This window comes from Glycine max, chromosome 6, assembly GCF_000004515.6.
Source record: "Glycine max cultivar Williams 82 chromosome 6, Glycine_max_v4.0, whole genome shotgun sequence".
Lineage (NCBI taxonomy): Eukaryota > Viridiplantae > Streptophyta > Magnoliopsida > Fabales > Fabaceae > Glycine > Glycine max.
Genome location: NC_038242.2, coordinates 35,425,619 through 35,447,928, shown reverse-complemented (window position 1 = coordinate 35,447,928; position 22,310 = coordinate 35,425,619). Strand labels below are relative to the sequence as shown.

Sequence of the window (22,310 nt, the reverse complement as noted above, 5' to 3'; positions counted from 1 at the left end):
TCAATCCGTATTTAATGCATAATTATGTATGCATCAATCATATTCATGTAACTCTTATATATATATATATATATATATATATATATATATATATATATATAATCCCTATAATTATGTGTCGAACATATCCTAAATTAGTTTTGCATATATTAAATTAGCCATATAACTATGATTGTTCTTCAAGCAACAAGAAATTATAAATCTCATCACTCAAATATGTCCATACATTATCGAAAGAAAAATAAAAATTTGAGGGGGCCATGCCCCCCAACTCCCCCTCCATAACATGTGGGTGCACTCCTGCGACTTATTATATTTGCACTATATTGAAGCCTACCCATCTTCTATTTGGGTTGCTTAAAATCAGGTTTTCTCTTTTCGTTTGTCAGTTCGTTTGTTTTTCTTTTTAGCATTACTTTTTTATTCTCATTTTTGAATTTTCAACTTTTGTTAGGGTTTGACAAATCAAACTGATTAGCATTGATATCCCACAAGTCAACTTCCCAAAAGCGAAACAATAAGTTTCTCTTTTTTTTCATCGTTCCCTTTTCATATGCTCACATTTGTCAAATTGCATGTTAGGGTTTGAGGGGGTAAAAAAGGACTAGGCTTTCATTCTCCAATTATCATCTTAGTTTTTCAGATACAATAACCTCCTTTCTTTTTTCCACTTTATCTGATTATTTTGTCAATGGTTTATCTTGAAAGCTAGGTTTGAAAAATATTTCGTTCATGTTGGGTGTGTGTCTATTAGTCTTTGCAATTAGTCAATTTTTTTCATTATTGTGAATCTTTCTTTTCAATTAGTCTTACCAAATTGTGATTGTTCTTTACCTATTTCAATGCAATGTTGGGTTGGCACTCATTCCATTTATTTGTTTGATGAAATGTGTGATTGATACTTTCTATAAATTTTTGTTTTATTTTTAGTGTCTATAACTTCTCGTCAACTTTGGAAGTTTCTACTAAAACTTTTCTTAAATAGCAGTTCATGCTCTAAAAAAAATACTCTGATCTAAAAATAAAAGATTGGAATTGAACTATGTTATGTGTTTTTTTTACGTTAACACATATCTTTTACAATGTTTAGTTAACTATATTAACATTTTTTAATTTTACATAAATAATTAGAGTAAAAATAACATGTATATTAAAATCAATTTAAAAAAAAATTATGTAAATAATTTACATATTAAGTTATGAAATTTAAATATAAATTGGTAAAATAAAATTAAAAATATGTAAACTATTCAAAATATGATATAAAATAAAATTAAAAATATTTATATATTAAATATTTTTTAATTTATAAATTTGGATAATTTGAAAGGAAAAAAACTCTTGACTTATGATACATAGAAAATAATGTTAATGTATTTAACTAAACAAAACAAGTGTGTTAGTGGTTTATTGCATTGTCAATGAATAAAGGATTATGAGTTAAATTCCAATTAAGACACTTTTTATTTTTCACTTCATTTAATCTTATATCATATAAGCCTAATGTTAACCGCCTATATAAGCTCTACGTTAGCACCAATATGTCATCAAAGCCAACGTTTGACTTCGAATGGTCAATTGACGGAAGGATCAAAATGACTTATTTTAGAAAATATGGGGACTAAAGTCTTGATCTAGAAATAGGAGAACCAAAATTGCAACTTAACCTATAAATTATTTAGGCTAGGAAAATTACTCAAACCTCCTTTCTAAAATTTTGATACCTATATGATTTTGGGGGAAAATTACTCTTAAACCATTACTTTCTTTTAGTAAAAAGCTATGCCCGTCTTTAAAAAAAAGATGAAAAATTACTCAAAAATTTCTCAAAGCACCTTTATGAATTTGTGATAGTAATCCATTTTTTGGGGGAAAATTAGTCTTAATACACTAAGCCCATCTTATAAAAAAATCAACTAAGTGTTTGGGCATTCTAATGAAGCCTACTCATCTTCTATTTGGGTTGCTTGAAATCAGGTTTCCTCTTTACATTTGCCAATTCGTTTGTTTTCTTTTTAGCATTCCTTTTTTATTCTCATTTTGAGATTATTTTTTTTACTTTTGCTAGGGTTTGACAAATCAAACAGACTACTGTTGCTATCGCCCAAGTCATCTTCCCAAAAGTGAAATGATAAGTTTCTTTTTTTTTATTGTTCCATTTTCATACGCTCACATATGTCAAATTGCGTGTTAGGGTTTGAGGGGTAAAAAAGGAGTAGGCTTTCATTCTCTAGTTATCATCTTAGCTTTTCATGTACGGTAACCTTCTTTATTTTTCCCCCATTGTTTGGTTATTCTGTCAATGTTTTTTTAAAGTTGGATTTGAGAAATGTTTCATTCATGTTGGGTGCATGTCTATTAGTCTTTGTAATTTTTTTTTTCCATTTTTGTGAATCTTTCTTTACCTATTTCATTGCAATGTCGGATTCACACTCATTTCTTTTATTTGTTTGATTAAATGTGTGATTGACACTTTCTATAACTTTTTTGTTTTATTTGTAGTGTCTATGATCTCTTCAACTTTGGAAGTTTCTACTAAAACTTTTCTTGAATAGCAGTCTATGCTCAAATAAAATACTCTGGTCAATTAACAAAAAACTGATATTGAATTATATTGTCTATTTTTTATATGTTGATACATATCTCTTACAATGTTGCATTTTATAAGTAGTTTTTATTTTGATTCTTTCACCATGGTTTTAAATTGACTTTTTAAAATCATATTGGGTTTGACATTGACTGTTTGGGTTTACAATTTTATTTTGTTTTGTGCTAGGATCCATCCTATTTGTAGGCCATTTATGGCATGTGGGAAGAGCACGCGTTGTTGGTGCCTTTTTGGCTATTGGCTATCATGAATCCAATGTTGGATGTTAGAAACAAATTTTTTTTCCAAATTTTTTTTTATCATTTTTCTAACTCATTTTTTATAATAGAATGGGATAAGTATTGACATAACTTCTTAAAATGGTGGATTTTTTTTTTCCTTTTCATGTTTGTCCCTGATTTATTGTGCAAGATTATTGGGTTTAAGATTTGTAACTAAATGTGTGTTTAGTTTATGTATTGGGATTGCATGCCTATTTGTTGAGTCATAAGATGAATCAAGAACCTCAATAATTTATATTAGATGCAAATATTTACTAAGTCTTTAAGTTGCATCTTATACATCATCAAACGATAACATTGTATTTGCTCTAGTCTAAAGTAGATGTGACCATTGAAGCCAACTGTTGAAGTGTAGCTCAAGGAAGATAGGTAGAGCGGTGTATCATGGACTAAACATGCATTAATGCTCATTTAATGCACCAACGTACACCTTCTTCAAACACAAGATTAAACACAAAATGAAGACCGTTTAGAGACAACATCTACTTGTTGAAGAAGTCTATATATACCAACAACCTTGAAGAATTAAAGTTAGAAGAATATACTGATAGCTACAATTTGAAGCTGAGTAGAAATTAAATAATTCTTGTATGAAGGAGATGATGACTCCGCTAGGGTTTCCTTTGTGATCTTCTTCTTGCATACAAGCATGGTCGACATGACTAAGTTCATTCCTTGAGGGTTTCCTTATGGATGATGGCCCTCCTAAAACCACAACTCCGATTGTGGACCCTCTGAAATAGAAGTTCTTCACACAAGCACTAAGCATGACCTATAATATTCCCCTTAGTCAATTGCCACCTCGTGCTTGAAAGGAGATTCCCTAGCAATCTCGACCTTAGAGTGTGTTTGGATGAGGCAATTCAAAATTCCAAAGAATTTTAAATTCAGAAAATTTCAAATGCTTCAATTTAAATTCCTTCCTTTTTAAAATTCTGTTTGGATAAAAAATTAAATTTCTTCATTTTCAAAATTTTGTGTTTGGATAAAGAAATTGAATTTCTTCATTTTCAAAATTTCTTATTTTGATAAAATAATCAAATGCATGCTTTTTTTAAAATTTTATATTTGAATAAAAAAAATTAATAAAATAATTATTTTTTTCATTAATAAATTCTATATATTATTTGTCGAGTGTGGTATTCCAATAAATATGTACTATTTTAATCTATTTCAATTAAAAATATATTAATTTAACTATTTATATCATTATTCCATTTACGACCCACTACAAAACTCACAACATAAAAAATGTTTAGTACCATTTCACCTTGGAATGTTATTTAGAAGCCTATAGATAAAACTTGTTTTCTGTAGAAGTCATTGGCCAGTAATGCAATTACACCAAAAAAAGACTTGGACTGAAGCAAAATCTAGCACAAAATAAGTCCAATTTCCAAAATAATTCCAAATTTTCTAATTGCATTTGCTTTAGCATAGGAATTCCTTCACATCTTTTATGCAGAAGAAAACATAATGTTAAGTGCTATTGAACAAATCATATTTGTTAAAACATAATTTGTTATATAAAATGAGAGATATAAATGTAAAACATAATTATACAACATCAACATACTTGTCATGATATCAAATGTACCTATAATTTGGCATCAAGGCATAAAAGACGAGATGTAATCTTCTTCTCATCCAATGGAAGAGCTTTTATAATCACAAACTTAATGGGATTTTCTGTCAACCAATCGATTGCTCTATGTCGAAATGCACCATTAAAATTAGGTATATTATCTAGCTCATTCACCACTTCATGTGCCACTTCTTGAGCTTCTTTTATCTCCATCTTTTTTTGTTCTTCATCTTCTTCTTCATCACTTCAACAAATTCTTTCAATGACTCGACTACTTCTTTCATTGAGGAAATCATTTCTTCTTTCTCTCCATTCTTACTTGGGTGAATGTTTTTTCTTGTGGCAGAACTTGATCCCTCTAAGTCAATACTCACACTGTAAATTGCTTCCTCTTCATTTGCTTCTTTACTCATGATATCATCTGCATCTAATGCATTTACTGCTCTGAGTCCAGTAGCTCTATCCTTTGCACATAAGTCTACAATATCATCCCAATTAGGAATTACTTTGAATCGAAATCATTTGGTCTCTTCATGTGACTTGAAAAAAAAATAGAAACATGTTAATAACAACATAAATAATAACTACAATTGAATAATAAATAAAATTAAAAAGATGATTGACTACCTTAACATATTCATTCCATGCAATTTCATTTTCAACAGTAATCATGTACTTTGTGCTATCCCAGTCAAATACACTTTGACTAAGAATGTCACTCACAATTCCATACCATGTTCTCCAAAGCTTAAAACGGTTCTTAACATTATCTGCCATGAAGTGAACTCCAAAATGCTTGGACAAAATTTGAGTTGCAGTACTGTATGCTTTTGGTTTCCAATTTCCATCACCTTTATTGCCTAAATTTCTTTGATCTCTAAGCACATCAGCTAACACACGCTCTATTTCCAAATTCCATGTGAAGTAACTTCTTGTGTCCTCACTAGACATCTTTATTTTTCCACTTGACTTGTTCTTCACATTGCTTGATTCCATTTCTCTAGACAAAAAAAAATCTCACATATATAATTACATATATATATAAAGTTGAGACATGTCAAATTAGCATTCTATGAAAGTATAAAGTTAATTACACATAAAAAGAAAACAAAATTCAAAGTATTATGAAATACAAAAATCCAAAGTATCACGCATACATGAGCATAGAGTCAATTACACATAAGAAACAAAATCCAAATCCACTAAAAACATCTCTCTAATCAAAGTTTATTCTTATTTGATAGGTGGTAAACATATTCATTGCTAAAGTGTCACGAAATCTTATCCATTCCACAGTTGCTTGGATAGTTGTGACCTTATCTCCGATATTATTTGTGACTCTTTCCATTTGTTGATTAGTTAACTCATTGTCATTAGATAAAAGTTCCAAGTCTTGGGCTTCCAAAATTGGATCACTTTGTTGCTCATCTCTTATGAAATTATGTAGCATGAAACAAACATTAATAATTCTTATTTGTGTTTCTATATCAAAAAAAGAAGGAGTTCTTAATATACTTCATCTTTTCTTCAATACCCCAAATGACCTTTCAATAACATTCCTTGCACTTGCATGACGAAGATTAAATAACTCCTTGTAGTTTTGAGGGGTGTTTCCGATATCTAGTCCCTTGATAAGGTGCTAAAAATCCAGGGCCATTTGTATACCCTGCATCCACAAGAAAATATTTACCTACAATGGTGTAAAAAATATTATATATAAAAAATCATGCATATTTATTTTACATGTTAAATAAAGTATCATCATTTCATGATATTACCATTTGGAATATGGAGACGGTTTTGACGATGCAAGGCGTCTCGCAATACTCAAGAATCTCCTGCTGACCCTTCCCACCCAGGCAACACATATATAAACCTTAAATCTGGACCGCAAACTCCTAAAACATTTGTAGAGATATCACCTTTTCTATTACAATATCCAGGCCTATCTTCTCCAACAACTATTACTGGAATATGTATCCCATCAAGTGCTCCAATCGAATTCTAAAAACATTTCAAAATAAAAAATAAGTTATAATCACTTAAAGTACCTTATAATTACTAACAAATGACAAACTTACCTTAAATCATCTCCATTTGTTTTCCATCGAGCCCTCTAGATTATAGTCATGGAACTTCAAATATTCTTTGCTAACTTTCATTATAGCTCGCAGGACATTCTTGAATTGCCTACTTATTGTTTCCATGGATCTACAATAACTAAAGTGCACAACTCTATACTTTAGGTTGGAAGCAAGGATATGCAAAAACATTGCCACAACTTCAATTATAGGAACATTTCTTGTTTTTACCAATTGCCCTTTCTCTTGTAAAATTCTACAAAGCTTAAAAAATGCCTTTTTACTGACCCGTAATTGTTCAATGCAACCATTTTCTATTCCCCTATATAGACAATTGAGGAAGTTATGCCTTTCTAATTCCAAATTTCGAGCAGGTTCCTTAACAAAGTACTTGTCATGATACCAAGTCATTGCACCCAAAAGCATAGTGGCAACACTAATAATAATGAAAAATGCTTGTTCAAGTTTTTCTTCCTTTTTTTCATCTCTTCTACGTTTTTTGAAGCAGCTGAAGCATCAACTATACAACTTTCCATTTCTTGACTATCCACACTATATAACTAAAAGAAAAGTAATAAAATAACAAAAGGATATCATTAACTTTAATAAACCGTTCATAAAAGCACTCTAACAAAAGAGGAAAAAAAGGAAAAACTAACATTTTTATGTTTTAGAAATTAACTTGATAAAAATTATTTGTAAGAATAAGCAAAACAATCTTCCCTGATTAATAATAAAATAATAATAGGATAGAGAATATTAGTAGGGGTATGAACAATACTATATATTTATTTGCTAGGTGTCCTTGATTAACAAATGAGTGTTATTAATTAATTAAGTTGAACAAAGTTATGATAAATCATTAGCGTTCAACTTATTAAGTGTGTTTAATATTATATATATACTCCACTTTTAATTATTATGCTTCAAAAGTTAGAGTTGAAATAAAAATTTATGACACACAATGTACCACATGGGTAAAATTAATGTATAGAAGTGTAATTAATATTTGTTCATATTTGCTATGATAGTTCCAAAATGATTCAAACACTATATATCTCTTGGTATAGTACATAACATATATAAGGGTTAAAGGTGACAGTAGATTCAAGGGCCTTCGCATTTGATGAAGAGTGTGTGAGGTCCACCTAGTTCTGTAGAGGAGACATTATCATATGAATGATTTCAATGGCATTAATATATTGGAGTTAATGTGATAGTATTACTATTAAACATATATTACTCAAACACAAAACAATCTTAATATAGTCTTGAATTTATATTTTGAACTTTTGTAGCAAATGGAAATGGACTAGTCAAAAAGAAGACCTATTTGGAAGGCATCATTACCTCGATACCAACTTTGGGAGTTGGCCAATCTGCATCCAATATTCATTTTGAATGGGACAGAGACATGGGAATTCCTAGAGCATTTTTTATAAAAAAAAATTATATGCAAGTTGAGTTCTTCCTCGTGAGCTCTTGAAGACATTCCTAATCATGGAACAATGCACTTTGTTTGCAACTCATGGATTTACAATTCTAAAGATTATGAAAAGGATCGAATTTTCTTTGCTAGTGAGGTAAAACTATTTACACCTAGCACAATCATCATCACCTAATCTCAAGCAACCACTACCTAACAACATGGGCATTCATGCTTATTATCCACACACCAACCTTTATTTTCTTCCTTTTGCCATGTTAAACAATATTGTAACACTTACACAGAAACTGTATTTCACACTATTCAATTTGGAGATATATGTTCTTTATATAAACTAAAAAAAGTAAAACACATGCTTACTTATTCTGCGTTCGTGCAATCCAAGTTTTGCTCTTAAATTTTCTCCTACCTTCGTGAGATCTTCCACCTATATGCAATAATATAAAGTACATGAAAAACAACATGAAGGAAAGAAGATCCCATAATTAAGTGAAAAGAACATCAATAATTCTCCTAACAAGTGACATCTATGATAACAAAACAATCCACCAGTATTTTCACATATTTTATTGCAAGTTGCAATTTTTTATGATTATTAAAATTTTGGTACTGCTAGCTACCATCTATCTAATAAAATTATGTTCTTTATGTTGATTAAAAATAAAATAAGTATTAGAAATAAGATGGGGTACACGGTTGAGTCCTAAAGATCCATACTTCCAATCCAAATTAACTTTCCACCCAGTTGGAAAGTTAGTCATAGCATCCAAAGATACTTAAATAGTTAATTGAACAACGTTGGGATGAGTGTTGTGTTGTCATAGATGGCAGCTTAAAAAAGTAGCTTCAAAATCTTACTCCAAACAATATTTGTGCATTCATTAGAATAAATTATTTTAGAAATAAAAGCAAAATTATTAAGCAGAACATTACGCTTAAACCCCATTTCAACCTGTTATTTTATTTTATTTTAGAGGTTAATTAATGAACTCCACGAAGTTCGATAATAAGTGAAAGAAACAAAAAAAACAGCATGTGAAAGCAAATTGTAGAAAACAACAAGTTCAGGTTCTTAACATGGTTGGTAGAGAAAAAAGAAATCCAGGCTTCAGGCTTATTACATGCACATACTAAATCATAAATATGTAAAAAGAAATAGAAGAAAGAAAACTTAACAAATTAGCAATTAAAAGAAATATCGTCTTACATACATTTGCTTCAAAAAGTATTATACTATTAGTAGATAGGTTAATTTAACTTAATTTTTAGTAGCAACAATTTAAAATGTTCATTAAAGATCAAACTGTCATTAAACATGAAATTCAAGTACTTTAGTGCATGTGGGAATTAGGCAATAAAAGATGGCCAGTTATGATATTCACAAAATGTTTTGTGAATTATGCTTAGATTGTTGTGCAAATGCAAAAGAGTAAGGGATGTAGAAACCATGTTATGTGAGAGGTAGGAGGCAGGATTTAAGCCTGATCTTCAAATTTGAAATTCTATACTTAAATTATATTTAGCTGTTGAAGATTTTAAAAACATGGGTTTCATACTATCAATCATGAATTCCTTCTCCCATAAAAAATAAGCAAAAAATCAATGCTTCTTACCTATAGAAGCCATCTAAGCACTGTAAGGGGTTAATACACAAAGAAGAGAAGAACAAACCTAATTTGATAGTTTCAGAAGTTGACCATTGGAAAAGAAAACAGAGGAGAAATAAAGAAATAACATACAAGCCTCCTCAAGGAAGATGGGGACGCACAAATCTACTATTTCATATTTTTCCAGATAATAAGGAATTCTAATTATTCTGTAGGCTTCTAAAAGAAATACCTGAGTCACTAGTTTCAAAAATTGACCAATGTACATGACAAACATGTGAATGTATGAATACATGAATTTTGATGATGCCAAAGAAGAATCAAACAAGGTCGCTTCAAAGGATAAGCATTTGCTTCAAGATTAATTCAAGATTGCTTCAACAAACAAAGCCTTGTTTCAAGATTCACTAAAGATCAAGCCTTGCCTCAAAACAAATGGTTTCAAAGTCATGCAAGGCTCTGGTAATCGATTATCAGGAAGTGTAATCGATTACTAGAAGGGAAGAATGAAAAAGAACTGTTGAAAAGGGTTTTAAATTTGAATTTTGAACATGTAATCAATTATCATATGTCTGTAATCGATTACCAGCAACGAAATTCCTGAAATTCAAATTCAAAAGTCATGATCCTTCAAATTATAACTGTGTAATCGATTACACAAACATTGTAGTTGATTACCAGTGGAGAGTTTTCAGAAAATCTGTCAACAGTCACATCTTTTGATTGAATTTGTGAATGGCCATCAAAGGACTATAAATAGGTGACTTGGGCACGAATTTTGAAGAGAGAGTTTTGCTTGTTCAAAATGTCTTATCCTCTCTTAAGTTTTTCTTGGGCACAATAACTTTCTCTTCAAGAGAGAATTCTTCTTTCTTTCTTCTCATTCAAAGAGATTGATTAAGGGACGAGGGTCTCTTAAGTTGTAAGGATTCTGAACACAAGGGATGGGTTGTCCCTGTGTGGTTTAGACTTTGTAAACGGATTTTTACAAAGGAGTGGAAAATCTCAAGTGGGTTGCTTGAGTACTGGACGTAGGCACGAATTTGCCGAACCAGTATAAAACTGTGTTTGCATTCTCTCTTCCCTTATCTCATTTATTTTGTTGCAATCAATTTTGTCTTGCATGTTTAAAGAACATTATTAAATTGATTGTTGCTTCTTCTGCATTCTGAGCCTATCTCTTTTAGAAGGGGTTAAAAGTTTGTTAGTGGGAAATTAATTCACCCTTTCTTAAGATTTCTGAGGCCACATGTCCAACAAAAAAAAGATAGGAGTTTGATAAAAAGTTCCTGTATTTGGACAGTTTTAGGATTCTCATCAAGTTGGTCTAAAATTTGCTAAAAAGTAAAAAATTAAGTGTAAAATTTACCAAAAATAAAAATAAAAAGTTAGGGATAAAAAGCACAATTATGTCAAGAGTAAAATAACAAAGGATAAAGTCTTTAAATTTCTTTAAAATTGGAGTAAAATGTGCCAAATTAATTTATTGGGAGTAAAATTTGTCAAAAATTAAAAAATTAAGAATAAAAAGTGCAATTTAAACCTAAAATAACAGTGTCTTGGTGGGTATGTGGTAGCCGGTGATGTGGTTGTACAGAGAGTGGTTGTATAGAGAGATTCGTGCGGTATAAGAAAGGGCCGAGCTGGGTGCATGCGAAAAGTTTCACGTACGACACAACATAGGTAATTAAGGTGGGGTAGGTTGGATTCTAACACCATTCCATTTGGGCCAACGATTGTGTCAAGTTCTTGTTTGATTTTGTGGAGAACATGTGGATGTTTCATTACTTCTGCCATTGCCAATTCGTTGGTGACAACTAAAGTGTCTATTGTTGCGGCTATCATGTCCTAAACAACATTCTCAATCGTTATTTTCACAGTTAAACGTAATGATACCAATGATTAGAGTATATTACTAAGCCTTCCTTTGTTTGCAACGAAAGGAAGTTGAAGAGTAAAATGACCTGTAAAATAAGATGGAATTTACGTTCTTATATTCTGCTTTAATTTTTAATTTAGAACTAATAAAATATTTCGTGTCTTGCATAAGTATTAATTTTATAATTTATAATTTTTATATGTATTTAACTATTATATCTTGATTAATAAAAATTATGTTATTATTATTATTATAAATATTTACGACAATTTGGTAATAAAAAAGTTAGCATAATTATAAAAAAAAACTTATTAGTGTTAACTAAATTTAAATTTAAATTAGAATCAAAATATATATGTTACTAATTAATTTAAATTAGAACATATAATTATTTATTAGTTAGGATATTCTAACCATGTTTGGTTATAGTAACTAAAATAATTACCTTAATTAGAATAAAAATATATATTAGTGTTATTAATTAATTTTAATTATAATATATAATTATATTATTGATTAGAATATTATAATAATTAATTTTTATGTAATTATAATTTAGTGAGAATGAACATGGTGATGCTTTTATATAATAGAGTAGATTTTCATCTCAATTCACTTTCATTACATTTTATTTCACTATGTCAAACATAAGATATGTAATATTTTCTTCAATTAGTAATTAGAAAGATATTATTGGACTATTTAAAATTATTCATTAATGAGGACATAGGTTATAAGTTATACTTAGATTGTCAATAACCATCTACATGTTAAGAATTCACCAAAACAAAAAAAATACAAAGTCAAGAGAGAGATTTTTTTTTTATCATAATCCATTACCATTATGTGTATATAATTTTTTTATATATATGCAACAACATTAAAGCTAGAATTATAATTTCATGTCAACTATTTAAATTCCCTACTACTAAGTTGATCCTAGTGGATTTTCGTGTATATAAATAAATAAATAAATAAACCCATAAAAAGAGAAGAAAAAAATTAAAATAAAATTACTAATACCTGAATCAAGACTTTGATTTCTATTTCATTCATGTGCTCTTTTCCATCTTTGAGCAAATTGACTCAGGGGGTTAGTTTTACAAACTAATTCTGTAAGTGGAGCTATTTCGAAACAAATGACCGAGGGGGTCTCTTCCTACAAAGTAGTCAGTCATGCATACACGTGACTCACCATGCATGCTGGCGAAACAGGCTGGGACGAGGACACGTGGTTGTTTCGCCACTGCCACTGGCGAAACAGGTGGCAGAGCTATTTTCGCCATTTTGACTGGCGATACAGGTGAGGTAGCATTCAGCAGAGGTGCAAACGTAGGTGTGCAGAGGTGCAGACGTTCAACAGGTTTTGCAAATGGGAGTGGTGATTGATCATTTCATCATATTAAGGTAGTAGTTTCATCATATGATGAAATGATCAATCAGCCAAATATATTTGAAACATTTAATCAAATAAGGATTGTTTTTTGAAACGTATTATTAAACTAGAACACGCTAGTCAATGGAGTGTTTCCATAAATTATTTATCATATCTTATTCACGTAGGATATTGTGAATTTCCCCTAAAAAAAGGATATTGTGAATTTGTGATATCTTAAATGGACAACACGCTAGTCAATAGAGTGTTTCCATAATTATTTATTTATTTTTTTCTATATATAAACAACATGTTTCGCCACTCCCATTTTCAGAACCTGTTGAACGCCTGCACCTCTGCACACCTACGCTTGCACCTCTGTTGAACGCCTACCTCACCTGTATCGCCAGTCAAAATGACGAAAACAGCTCTGCCACCTATTTCGCTAGTGGCAGTGGCGAAACAACCACGTGTCCGCGTCCTAGCCTGTTTTGCCAGCATGCATGGTGAGTCACGTGTATGCATGGTTGACTACTTTGTAGGAAGAGACCCCCTCGGTCAATTGTTTCGAAACAGCCCTACTTAGGGAATTAGTTTGTAAAACTAACCCCCTAGGGTCAATTTGCTTCCATCTTCACATGCTAAGGATAGTAAAACATCCCCCAAAATCCATATCTCCATCACCCTCCTTTCTTGTCCCCTTCTTATCTTTCCTTGCCTTTCTATGCTCTTCAATAATCTCGGAATGAAAACCATCCACTCTTTTTTTCACTTCCCTTATTTTCTTTTCACACCCATATTATCCTTCCTTGCCTTTCTATGCATGAACTCTATAGCCTCTAAAGGGCCTAAAGATTCAAATACAAAATATTATTTTGCCAGCAACATTCTAGTGACATTGTTCATTGAAAAAGTGCCCAAAACCTCCCTTAAGTTAATGGGCTTTTCATCTTGGGCTCGGACCAAAACATCCTTGACAAGGTGTTGGACTTCATCTAGACGATGTTTTGAGAATGACTCAAGCCTCTTTCTTCTTAACAAATGTTTCATGCAAATTCTTCTCATGGGCTTCCAATGAGGGCCTAGGGGGGCCAATGCAACATCACCACACCCATATGCTAAATGAACAACAACAAGAGTATGTGGGCGAGAGGCAAAAACATCATCTTGGCTAAGAAGAATTTTGCGTATAATATCAAAATCATTGGTAGTGATGACATCAATTTTATCCAATTTTAGATAAACTATAGGTCCATATTTGTTACATAAAGATGCTAAGTCTCTGTATGAAAGTTGCCATAATTGGAGGAGGTTACCAACAATGATGGGCCACCTTGGTGGGCTCGAAGGAAGCTTGTTCTTATGAGAAGAAAGAAACCTTACAATGAGCCAATGTAAAATGATTTTAGAGGCTAGTGTAGCTAGGAATAAGGTTGAGATAAATGTTGTCAAATCCATGTTCTAATGCTAATAAGTGTTTGATCTAAACAAAGTTGTTTTGTTTCAAGCAAACCCTTTGTTTCCATTGATCTTGATATGCATTTTTGCAACAATTGGATTGAATGTTTGCCCTGTTTTCAATTATGATTTGATCCTTTTTATATCATATTTTAGATTAAATGGATAAAAATAGTTTTCTCTTAGACCTTTGTATAGTTTAATAGTTCACAATCTTTATGTGTTCTTATATTCTGTTATTTTTTCTCGTTAAAAACAGTTTTATAGTGATGCAAAGGTAGCTAGCCGGGGAGGATATCATGGGCATGATGATTGTTTACAAGTTTCTTTCTTATTGAAGGCATAAATTTTGCATTTCTCTTACTTCAATTTTTTCGTATAATTACAATGTGCGTGATCTCTTAATTAGGTAATGAAATAATATGTTTTAGCAACTTTAGGTTATTTTTTAAACAAATAAAAAAGTTATTGAAACTAAGTGAGAACATAAAAAATATGTCACTTAGCATAAACAACTATTGCTATACCGGAGGTAGGCCTATCTAACGTGATGGCATCAGACAAAATATGGGTAATATTGTCACAGTGCCACCTAATAAAAAATAGACATTTATTTTCAGCATTCTCACTATTGTATTGTATTTGACATCTCCCATTGCTGAAACCTGGAGCCAACACTGTAAAAAGGGGCTCTTATAATTTGAACGTGAGTCGTTATTTTTCTATTTTCTATGGTCTATTAAATTTCGAAAGAGTTTGAAGAAACTTACACTAGAGTGACTCGAATAGGATTGTTTGTCATGGAAAATATTTGTGATCTTCAAAAAATAGTGTTATAAATAAGCCTTCCTATTACCGTAATTAGCCTTCTTTAGCTGATATATACTTTCACTTAGTCACACTCACACCATGCAGTATGGTATGTTAGCCTATCTCCCTCTTTTTTTTTTTTTTTCTCTTCCTCACATATATCACGTATTACATTTTTTTCTTCTCTCACTTTGTATGAAAACAAACATACAATGAGGTCATCATTCGAGACAATTTCACGGACCCAAAATCCCTATATACATTAGAGACCAATAATTTGTCTAACAAACTGTGCAGCCAACTTTAATTATAACTACAAAAGTCTTTGTTTTGGCTCAAATTCAAAGAGAAGTGCTAAGCGTGTTGGAGAAGCTAAACTGTGATGCAAGCTGAAACACAAATTTTGAATTCTTGTCAGGATATATCTTCATGTAAAGTGTTTGGGTAGGGAGAAATTATTATTATATGATTTGAAACCATGTAATTTTGGCTAATCTTCACATGACTCATTATTAACACTTTTTCCTAAATTGAAAAATGTGGTTAAGTGTCATGTGGAGATTGACGGAAACATATGGTTGTGAATCATACAATAATTTCGCCTAGGCAAGTGGTCTTCAATCATAGTCCAATGACAAACCGTTTTAGAATAACATCTGGTCAGGTCACACAAGATCAAGAAGATTATTCTCATCAAAATTTGAGTTAAAAATAAATAAATAAATAGTAAGATAGATAACGCTTTGCTGGTTGATGAAGGAGCTTTGGATGGATTATACTGAAAATTCAAGAATTAGTAGTGATCAAACCAAGACATATCTGATGTTGACTTAGTTCATGACCCTGCAGTTATTTTGATTGAACCAACTTCTGGATGATTTTGAATTTTGCATAATGGGTCATTGAATCTTCTTGGGAGCAGACTCAAGTTTGTTGGGCATCATATTCCCAACCAGGCATGTCAATGTCCTTGAACTTGCTCTTGATGTAATGGAAAGTTTAGTTATTCAAACTCCAGAATCAGTGAACAACCAATTTCTTCTTAAAGGCCAAGAGGACCAGGGTTTTATTATGAGGATGCATTGCTTTAAAATTGTCAAAGAAAAGGCTCTATTACTCTCAAATTCTTTGGAAGATATTTTCATCCTAAGACCAATTTTTCTCTGTAACATTCAGAACCAAGCCTTGCTAGTTGGATTTGTAATGGGGCTATATTTTATAATATTGGGAGCCAATAAGGTCAAGTAGCATTACAGTTTACCAACTGAGTTTTTTTCTTGCAGGAAACTTGGATACAATACCTTGAGTGCTTTTAGTACTATTCTTCAATTATAAATGCATTAATACTCAGAATTTAACATAAAATAAATAAAGAGACAATCATGTTATTACTTCTGTGAAGCCATTGGACAGCTTAAGATAATTAAATAGACAATGAATGCAAATGAGTGAAAATATAAGACTGAGACTTAAAAGAAAGTTGAAAAGAGTAAGAATATCAAAAAAGTTACCCAACTACCAATCTAATTAAAAGATTGAGGTTCAAATTAGGATATTGCTAGGTGCACCCAGCATTTTTGATTAATGTTCAAAATGTCCCTGATTTGTTGTTTCTTTTTAAGTTGCTTTTTCTGGCTGAGTAGTGATCTGTAAGCAAATTTTTCACATACGGATCAACTTCATTAGTATGAATTATACGGATGAAGTTGATCCGTAAGTATGAAGTTCATCTATATAAAGCATACAAATCAAGTTCATCCATATGGTTTATACGGATAAAAGCTAATTTATTAATTAATCTCACCAAACACTTTCATGTATTTCATCCGTATAAACCATACGGATGAACTTGATCCATATGCTTTATACGGATGAACTTCATCCGTATTGGTTTTTTGGTTTTTTTTTTAATTCCTTAAAGTTTTATTTTTTTTAATTATTAATATGTTAAATTACTCATTTGTGCATTAAAAATTTTGTAATAGTAAATATTTTTTATTTATAAAAAAATATACAGATTAAATAATTCGTATGAGTTATATCAAAATTAATTGTCAAAAAATTTATTATTTAAATTTACATGCGCATTAAATATACATTAGAAATTTTAGTGTTATGTATATCAACATTATTTATTTTATAATGTAATTGACTCATTAACTCAGTTGGTTAGAGCGTTGTGCTAATAACTTGAAAGTAGGTTTGATTTTTGTTTGGGCCATTAATTTTAAATTAATTCGTCACAAATATTAAAAAAAACAAAAAAAAACTTGAATTAGACTTATATAGATCATCTCATATGGATCGAGATGATTCGTGTCGGATCATCTCATACGAAAGGGCAAAATTGGAAAAATACGAAATTGTTGGGTGTACCAACAATTTCGCTAGGTGCGCATAGTAGTGCCCTTCAAATTACTGAGATGACTTGCTTCTAAGCTAAGCTTTTATATATGATAAATGGATGAGTGTTTAGGAAAGTATGAAAAAATAGATACATAAATTAGGAATAGAGAATGCAGATTATAGTTAGAGATCTCGAGCCAGCTGAGTTTGAAAGAGTTGCAAATCTTAACAATGTGTGGTATAGAGCAATTTGCTTTTTGTTTCCTTGGTTCGGATGTTACAGAACAAGAAAATAGAACGGGTTGAGACAGCAATAAGCATTTGTTACACAGTTCTTGCTTGGATGTTTTCTTTAATTTGGTTTTTTACCATTGAATACTGATGAGCACACACAGTTCATGCTTACATGCAAATAAACAAGGCAACCCTGCTATTATTGTTCTGACCCTTCCTGTAAATAAGTACGATGGTCTCCACCATGTGCAAATTTTGTGTACAGTTACTATTAAATCAAGACATATGATGATAAGGAAAAGATCAATATTGAAGTTCTTATCCTCAAGTAGAACAAAAACGAGTTTACTTCCCATTAACTGCAACAAAACATTTTTTTGCATTACACAAATGTTGACAATAGAACACAGAAATCATGTCATAATCAAATATTAAACTAAAAACTCTGAGCATTATAATACAATGGTGGGAGAAAGTTTAGCAACAAAGAAAGCCACAAAAAGAAAAATAATGCAACTCTACATTTGAAAAGATTATTGAGAGGATTACAATTTGCATACTGTAGGCATGCATGTTGTATGAGCTGGCATTATTCTTAAGCAAAGACCAGCAAAAGATCCACAAAAAGACAAGCCAAAACTCAACAATCCCCTGACTCAAAATACTGTGATATATGGCCTAGACAGACCAACGACACTCCTTTCTTAAAAAAAGTTTGCTCGTATCTGTACGACTGAAGGATTCCAAAATTGAACTCATCACCATTGATTAATATAGTATGAGAAGAAGATATAAAACAAATTTACACTCTTGTATGTAACCAAGAAATGCAGCAAAGATTGGCAACTTTGATAGAGGGGAGGAGAGGGAGAAAAAATCATTGAGGGCCGAATACAAGGCTACCTAGTCACAGTCAAACTAATCGCTTCTATCATAAATTGCTGTGAAGGTCATGGTAGCAAAAGAGCTCATGGTTCCTGATGAAGATGAATCATCTTGCTTCCCTTCAGCCAACAAAGATTTACTATCCACTTCAGCTTTGCATTTTTGTTTACCTGCACTTTTGGCTTCCACAAATTCAAATATCATGCCCGGTTTTGTCACATTCTCCTCATTCACGTCTTTTTCACCTAAAAGCATCTCAAGCACACTGGACATAGAGGGCCGGAGCTGCGGAGAATCCTGCGTGCAAAGGAGACCAATCTTACAAAATCTGACTGCCTCCTCAATATTGAAGTCTCCTTCTAGAAAAGCATCCACCAATTTTTCTGCCTCCCCACTCTCATACAAATCCCAAGCCTGCAAGACACATTATTAACTTATCCACTTAATGGTAATGAGCATTAATATCCTACTCCTACCAGTAACACCACATTCATTTGCAATTTAAATTCAAGATATATATGAGAAGGTATCTACATGCAGTTTGCTGCAAGCCCTTGAAACCATATAAAGATTCAAAAGTTTGAGGAAAGAGGATTTCGCTCCTTGACACAAGGAAATTGTTCCCAGGTTAAGTATATCTTAGGTTCTACAAATTTTACATTACAAGAGCTAATTCTTTAGGATGGCTATGTTGCACCTTTTTGAAAATGTCTTATAGCAAGCTAGTAATAACTTTCTTGGCAAACAGTCATACTAATGAGCGCTTGCTTTATTAATAACAGTGGAAGATTCAACAGGTTAATTTACAGGAAGTCAAGATGGGAAATGGACCGCATCTTGTATGAATAGAGGAAAGAAGAAATTGAGATAGATTCGAAAGAGCACCAAGAATAAAATTCTCTATCTATGCAGGTCAATTTCATGGGATATTTCATTCACACTAAATACAAGTTAAATCCTCAACTACATCTAATTGCTTTTACTTTTTCAATATTTGCAAGAAAAAGAAAGTCCTTACTGCTTACCCTTGTGAGAAGATACTGTTCTTCAACAGGCAAACGTCTGTTTGTGTTAGGCCTCCTACTAACAATCTCTAATAGTAGAACTCCAAAACTATAGACATCTGATTTTCTAGTCACTTGATTTCGGATTGCATATTCAGGTGCTAGATACCCACTACAAAACCAAAACAGGAAAAAAAATTGATAATAAACTTTAAAATTCCAAAATTTGAAATTTCCCAATATGAACCAACTGAGAACTCTCCAGCAATTGAATACAAAATGGTGAACTTACACTGTTCCAGCAACACGAGTACTAATATGGGTCAGGTTTGGTGGAATAAGCTTTGCAAGGCCAAAATCTGAAATTTTGGGCTGGAGGTCTTTATCAAGTAGTACATTGCTTGCTTTTATGTCTCTATGGATAATGTGTGGCCGAACCTCCTCATGAAGGAATGCAAGGCCCCGAGCAACACCTATGCAAATGTTCCTCCTTACAGGCCAACTTAATTGGATGCTGCTATGGCCTGAACCTAAAAAATCATGAAGATTAATTCATTATTAAGATAGCTATTTTAACATCATACTCACATCACATGACAGCAATTCACTTACCAATAAGTGTTTGTGCTAGGCTGTTATTCTCAAGATAGCCATATACCAAAATTCTGTGGTTGTCTTCCACACAACATCCATGTAACTTGACTAGATTCTCATGCTCTATACTAGAGATCACCTTGATTTCTGTCAAGAACTCCCGGACCCCTTGTCTTGATTCAGCCGATAAAACCTTTATAGCTGCCAAAGAACCGTTTCTCAGCTTTCCCTGTACAGTGGAGGAAGTTATCTGTTACTCAAAAAGAAATATATAGAAAGAAACAAAACACATCTTTCTTAAGCTCACAGGATAAACTTCTCCATATGTACTTATAGGAGAAGAAATAAGGTAAAATACATCATTTTCTCAGTAACTTAAAATCAACTTAAGCACCTTAATCTTTGAGGAGTTAAATGAAAGAGCTTCTACAAAATTTAATTGGATAAGTTGATTTTAGCTTGTGGGAGAAGTTCAATTCATTTTACCTTCTTATTTTCTTTTCCAGTAAGTGTTTATGAAGAAGTTTATACAAAATTACAAATATAGCCTTAATAGGTATACCAATTCTTCGCAAATCTAGATAATACCATACTACTACTGCAATCACCTTATAGACTACTCCAAAACCTCCCTGCCCTATCTTGTTTGCATTGCTAAAACCTTCAGTGGCAATTCGCAATTCTCTGTAAGTGTAGATGTTGACATTCTGAATTTCTGAAACATCTGTTGCAGCATATACATAGTAACATGACTTAGACATAACATTTTGGTCATATCAAAGTTTTGTACATATCTGCTAATAAAACACAGCATATAAAAATTTGACTCATGCTTCTGAGAATATAAGCATGCCATCCTAGACTACTGTAACAACCTCACCTAACCAAACCTTCCCCCCAAAAGAAAGATTCAATTAATAAAAAAAAAAAAGGAATCATGTGGCTGACCCTAAAACTAAAACTGGATTATTAGGTTAAGTATTGTTGATTATGGAAATACCAACATGGACCTAGTCTTGGAACAATTCAATTGAATACATAACTTCACAAAACAAAGATAATTCATGGAACACTGATGATATTAAACTATACCTAAATCAACTCCGGTCAACTGTGTGCCTGAGGAAGATCCTTTCTTTCTGAAAAGATGAAAGCAACTAGTCATCAGAGTAACCCTGCTCCTCCAATTGATCAAACCTAGTGCTGTAAATGTAAAATAGGTAATTGAGAACCAACTTGAAATCACCCTATAGATCTGAAAAACTCACAACCACCCCCCCCCCCCCCCCCCAAAAAAAAAATTGCACTTTGCAGCAGTAGCAGGGAACTTCTGCTATCGACAAAAATAAGCAATTATACAAATATTATTTCCATACATACACTCCTATCAAAGAATATTGAACAACATTCAATCCAAAAAAAAAGTAATATTGAATATTATTCATTGTAACCAACACGGAAAATCAAGATTCAAAAAGTCAAGTCTATGGTTTCTTTTTTCATGAAAAGTCAACCCTGGCTTGTTTCTTTGCTGAACACAATGTAAAATAGAATTCCATAGCTGTCATTCATCAATTGGACCAAAAAGAAATCGAAAATGATAGCAGGGTATATCATATATGCAACAATTGTCTTGTTTCCTTTGTACATTTCTGCATTTTTTTCATGTTTATGGAAAGTAGGTGAGAAGAAATAAAAGATAAGATAAAATGAATAGAAAACTGAAGAATATATAGCCACGACTCAACCGTACATGAAGAAGAAACTCCCTTTTCTTAAACCAAATCTCCGACGGTGTCAATTAATAGAGAAAGAAGAGAGAGTATGCTCTGAACTTGTATTCTAAAGCATCGAAGTATAAAAAACGTCAATTGTTAGTTGCAAAAGTAGAATCTACACCTTTTAATAAGGGTATATACATTTTTTTTTTATATTTCTTTCGTGAATCTTAATGTAATTCTATTATATTCCTTAAAAGAAAATTGTTGTCATTATTTTTTTAATCATTCGTTTAAGAAATAAAAATAAAGATATAAAGTATCTCTTTTTCAACTAATAATAATGACGGGAAAACTCAAAGAAGACTCTGTCAGCTTAAAGCGTGTCTGTTTGTTCT

The 22,310-nt window shown here is 31.7% G+C and overlaps 1 protein-coding gene and 2 pseudogenes across 3 annotated transcripts; all 3 read right to left on the bottom strand.

Moving 5' to 3' along the window:
- Positions 1–5,690: 5,690 nt before the first annotated feature.
- Positions 5,691–6,747, bottom strand: LOC106799064 (uncharacterized; annotated as a pseudogene).
- A 4,131-nt stretch (positions 6,748–10,878) lies between these two features.
- LOC106799063 (cytochrome P450 703A2-like) lies at positions 10,879–14,321 on the bottom strand (annotated as a pseudogene).
- A 3,803-nt stretch (positions 14,322–18,124) lies between these two features.
- LOC100801735 (cold-responsive protein kinase 1) lies at positions 18,125–22,086 on the bottom strand. Of its 3 annotated transcripts, none has more exons than XM_006582069.3 (7): positions 21,948–22,086; positions 21,287–21,397; positions 20,803–20,918; positions 20,213–20,423; positions 19,893–20,130; positions 19,622–19,772; positions 18,125–19,010 (listed from the first exon to the last, which is right to left on the bottom strand). In XM_006582069.3, the coding sequence occupies exons 2-7, from the start codon at positions 21,357–21,359 to the stop codon at positions 18,630–18,632; spliced, it is 1,170 nt and encodes a 389-aa protein (XP_006582132.1). In that variant the 5' UTR covers positions 21,360–21,397; positions 21,948–22,086; the 3' UTR covers positions 18,125–18,629. The 3 variants fall into 3 exon arrangements, with proteins under 3 accessions (XP_006582132.1, XP_040871993.1, XP_006582131.1); XM_041016059.1 differs by having other exon boundaries at positions 21,943–21,964; XM_006582068.4 differs by lacking the exon at positions 21,948–22,086 and adding an exon at positions 21,709–21,908.
- Between the last annotated feature and the right edge of the window lie 224 nt (positions 22,087–22,310).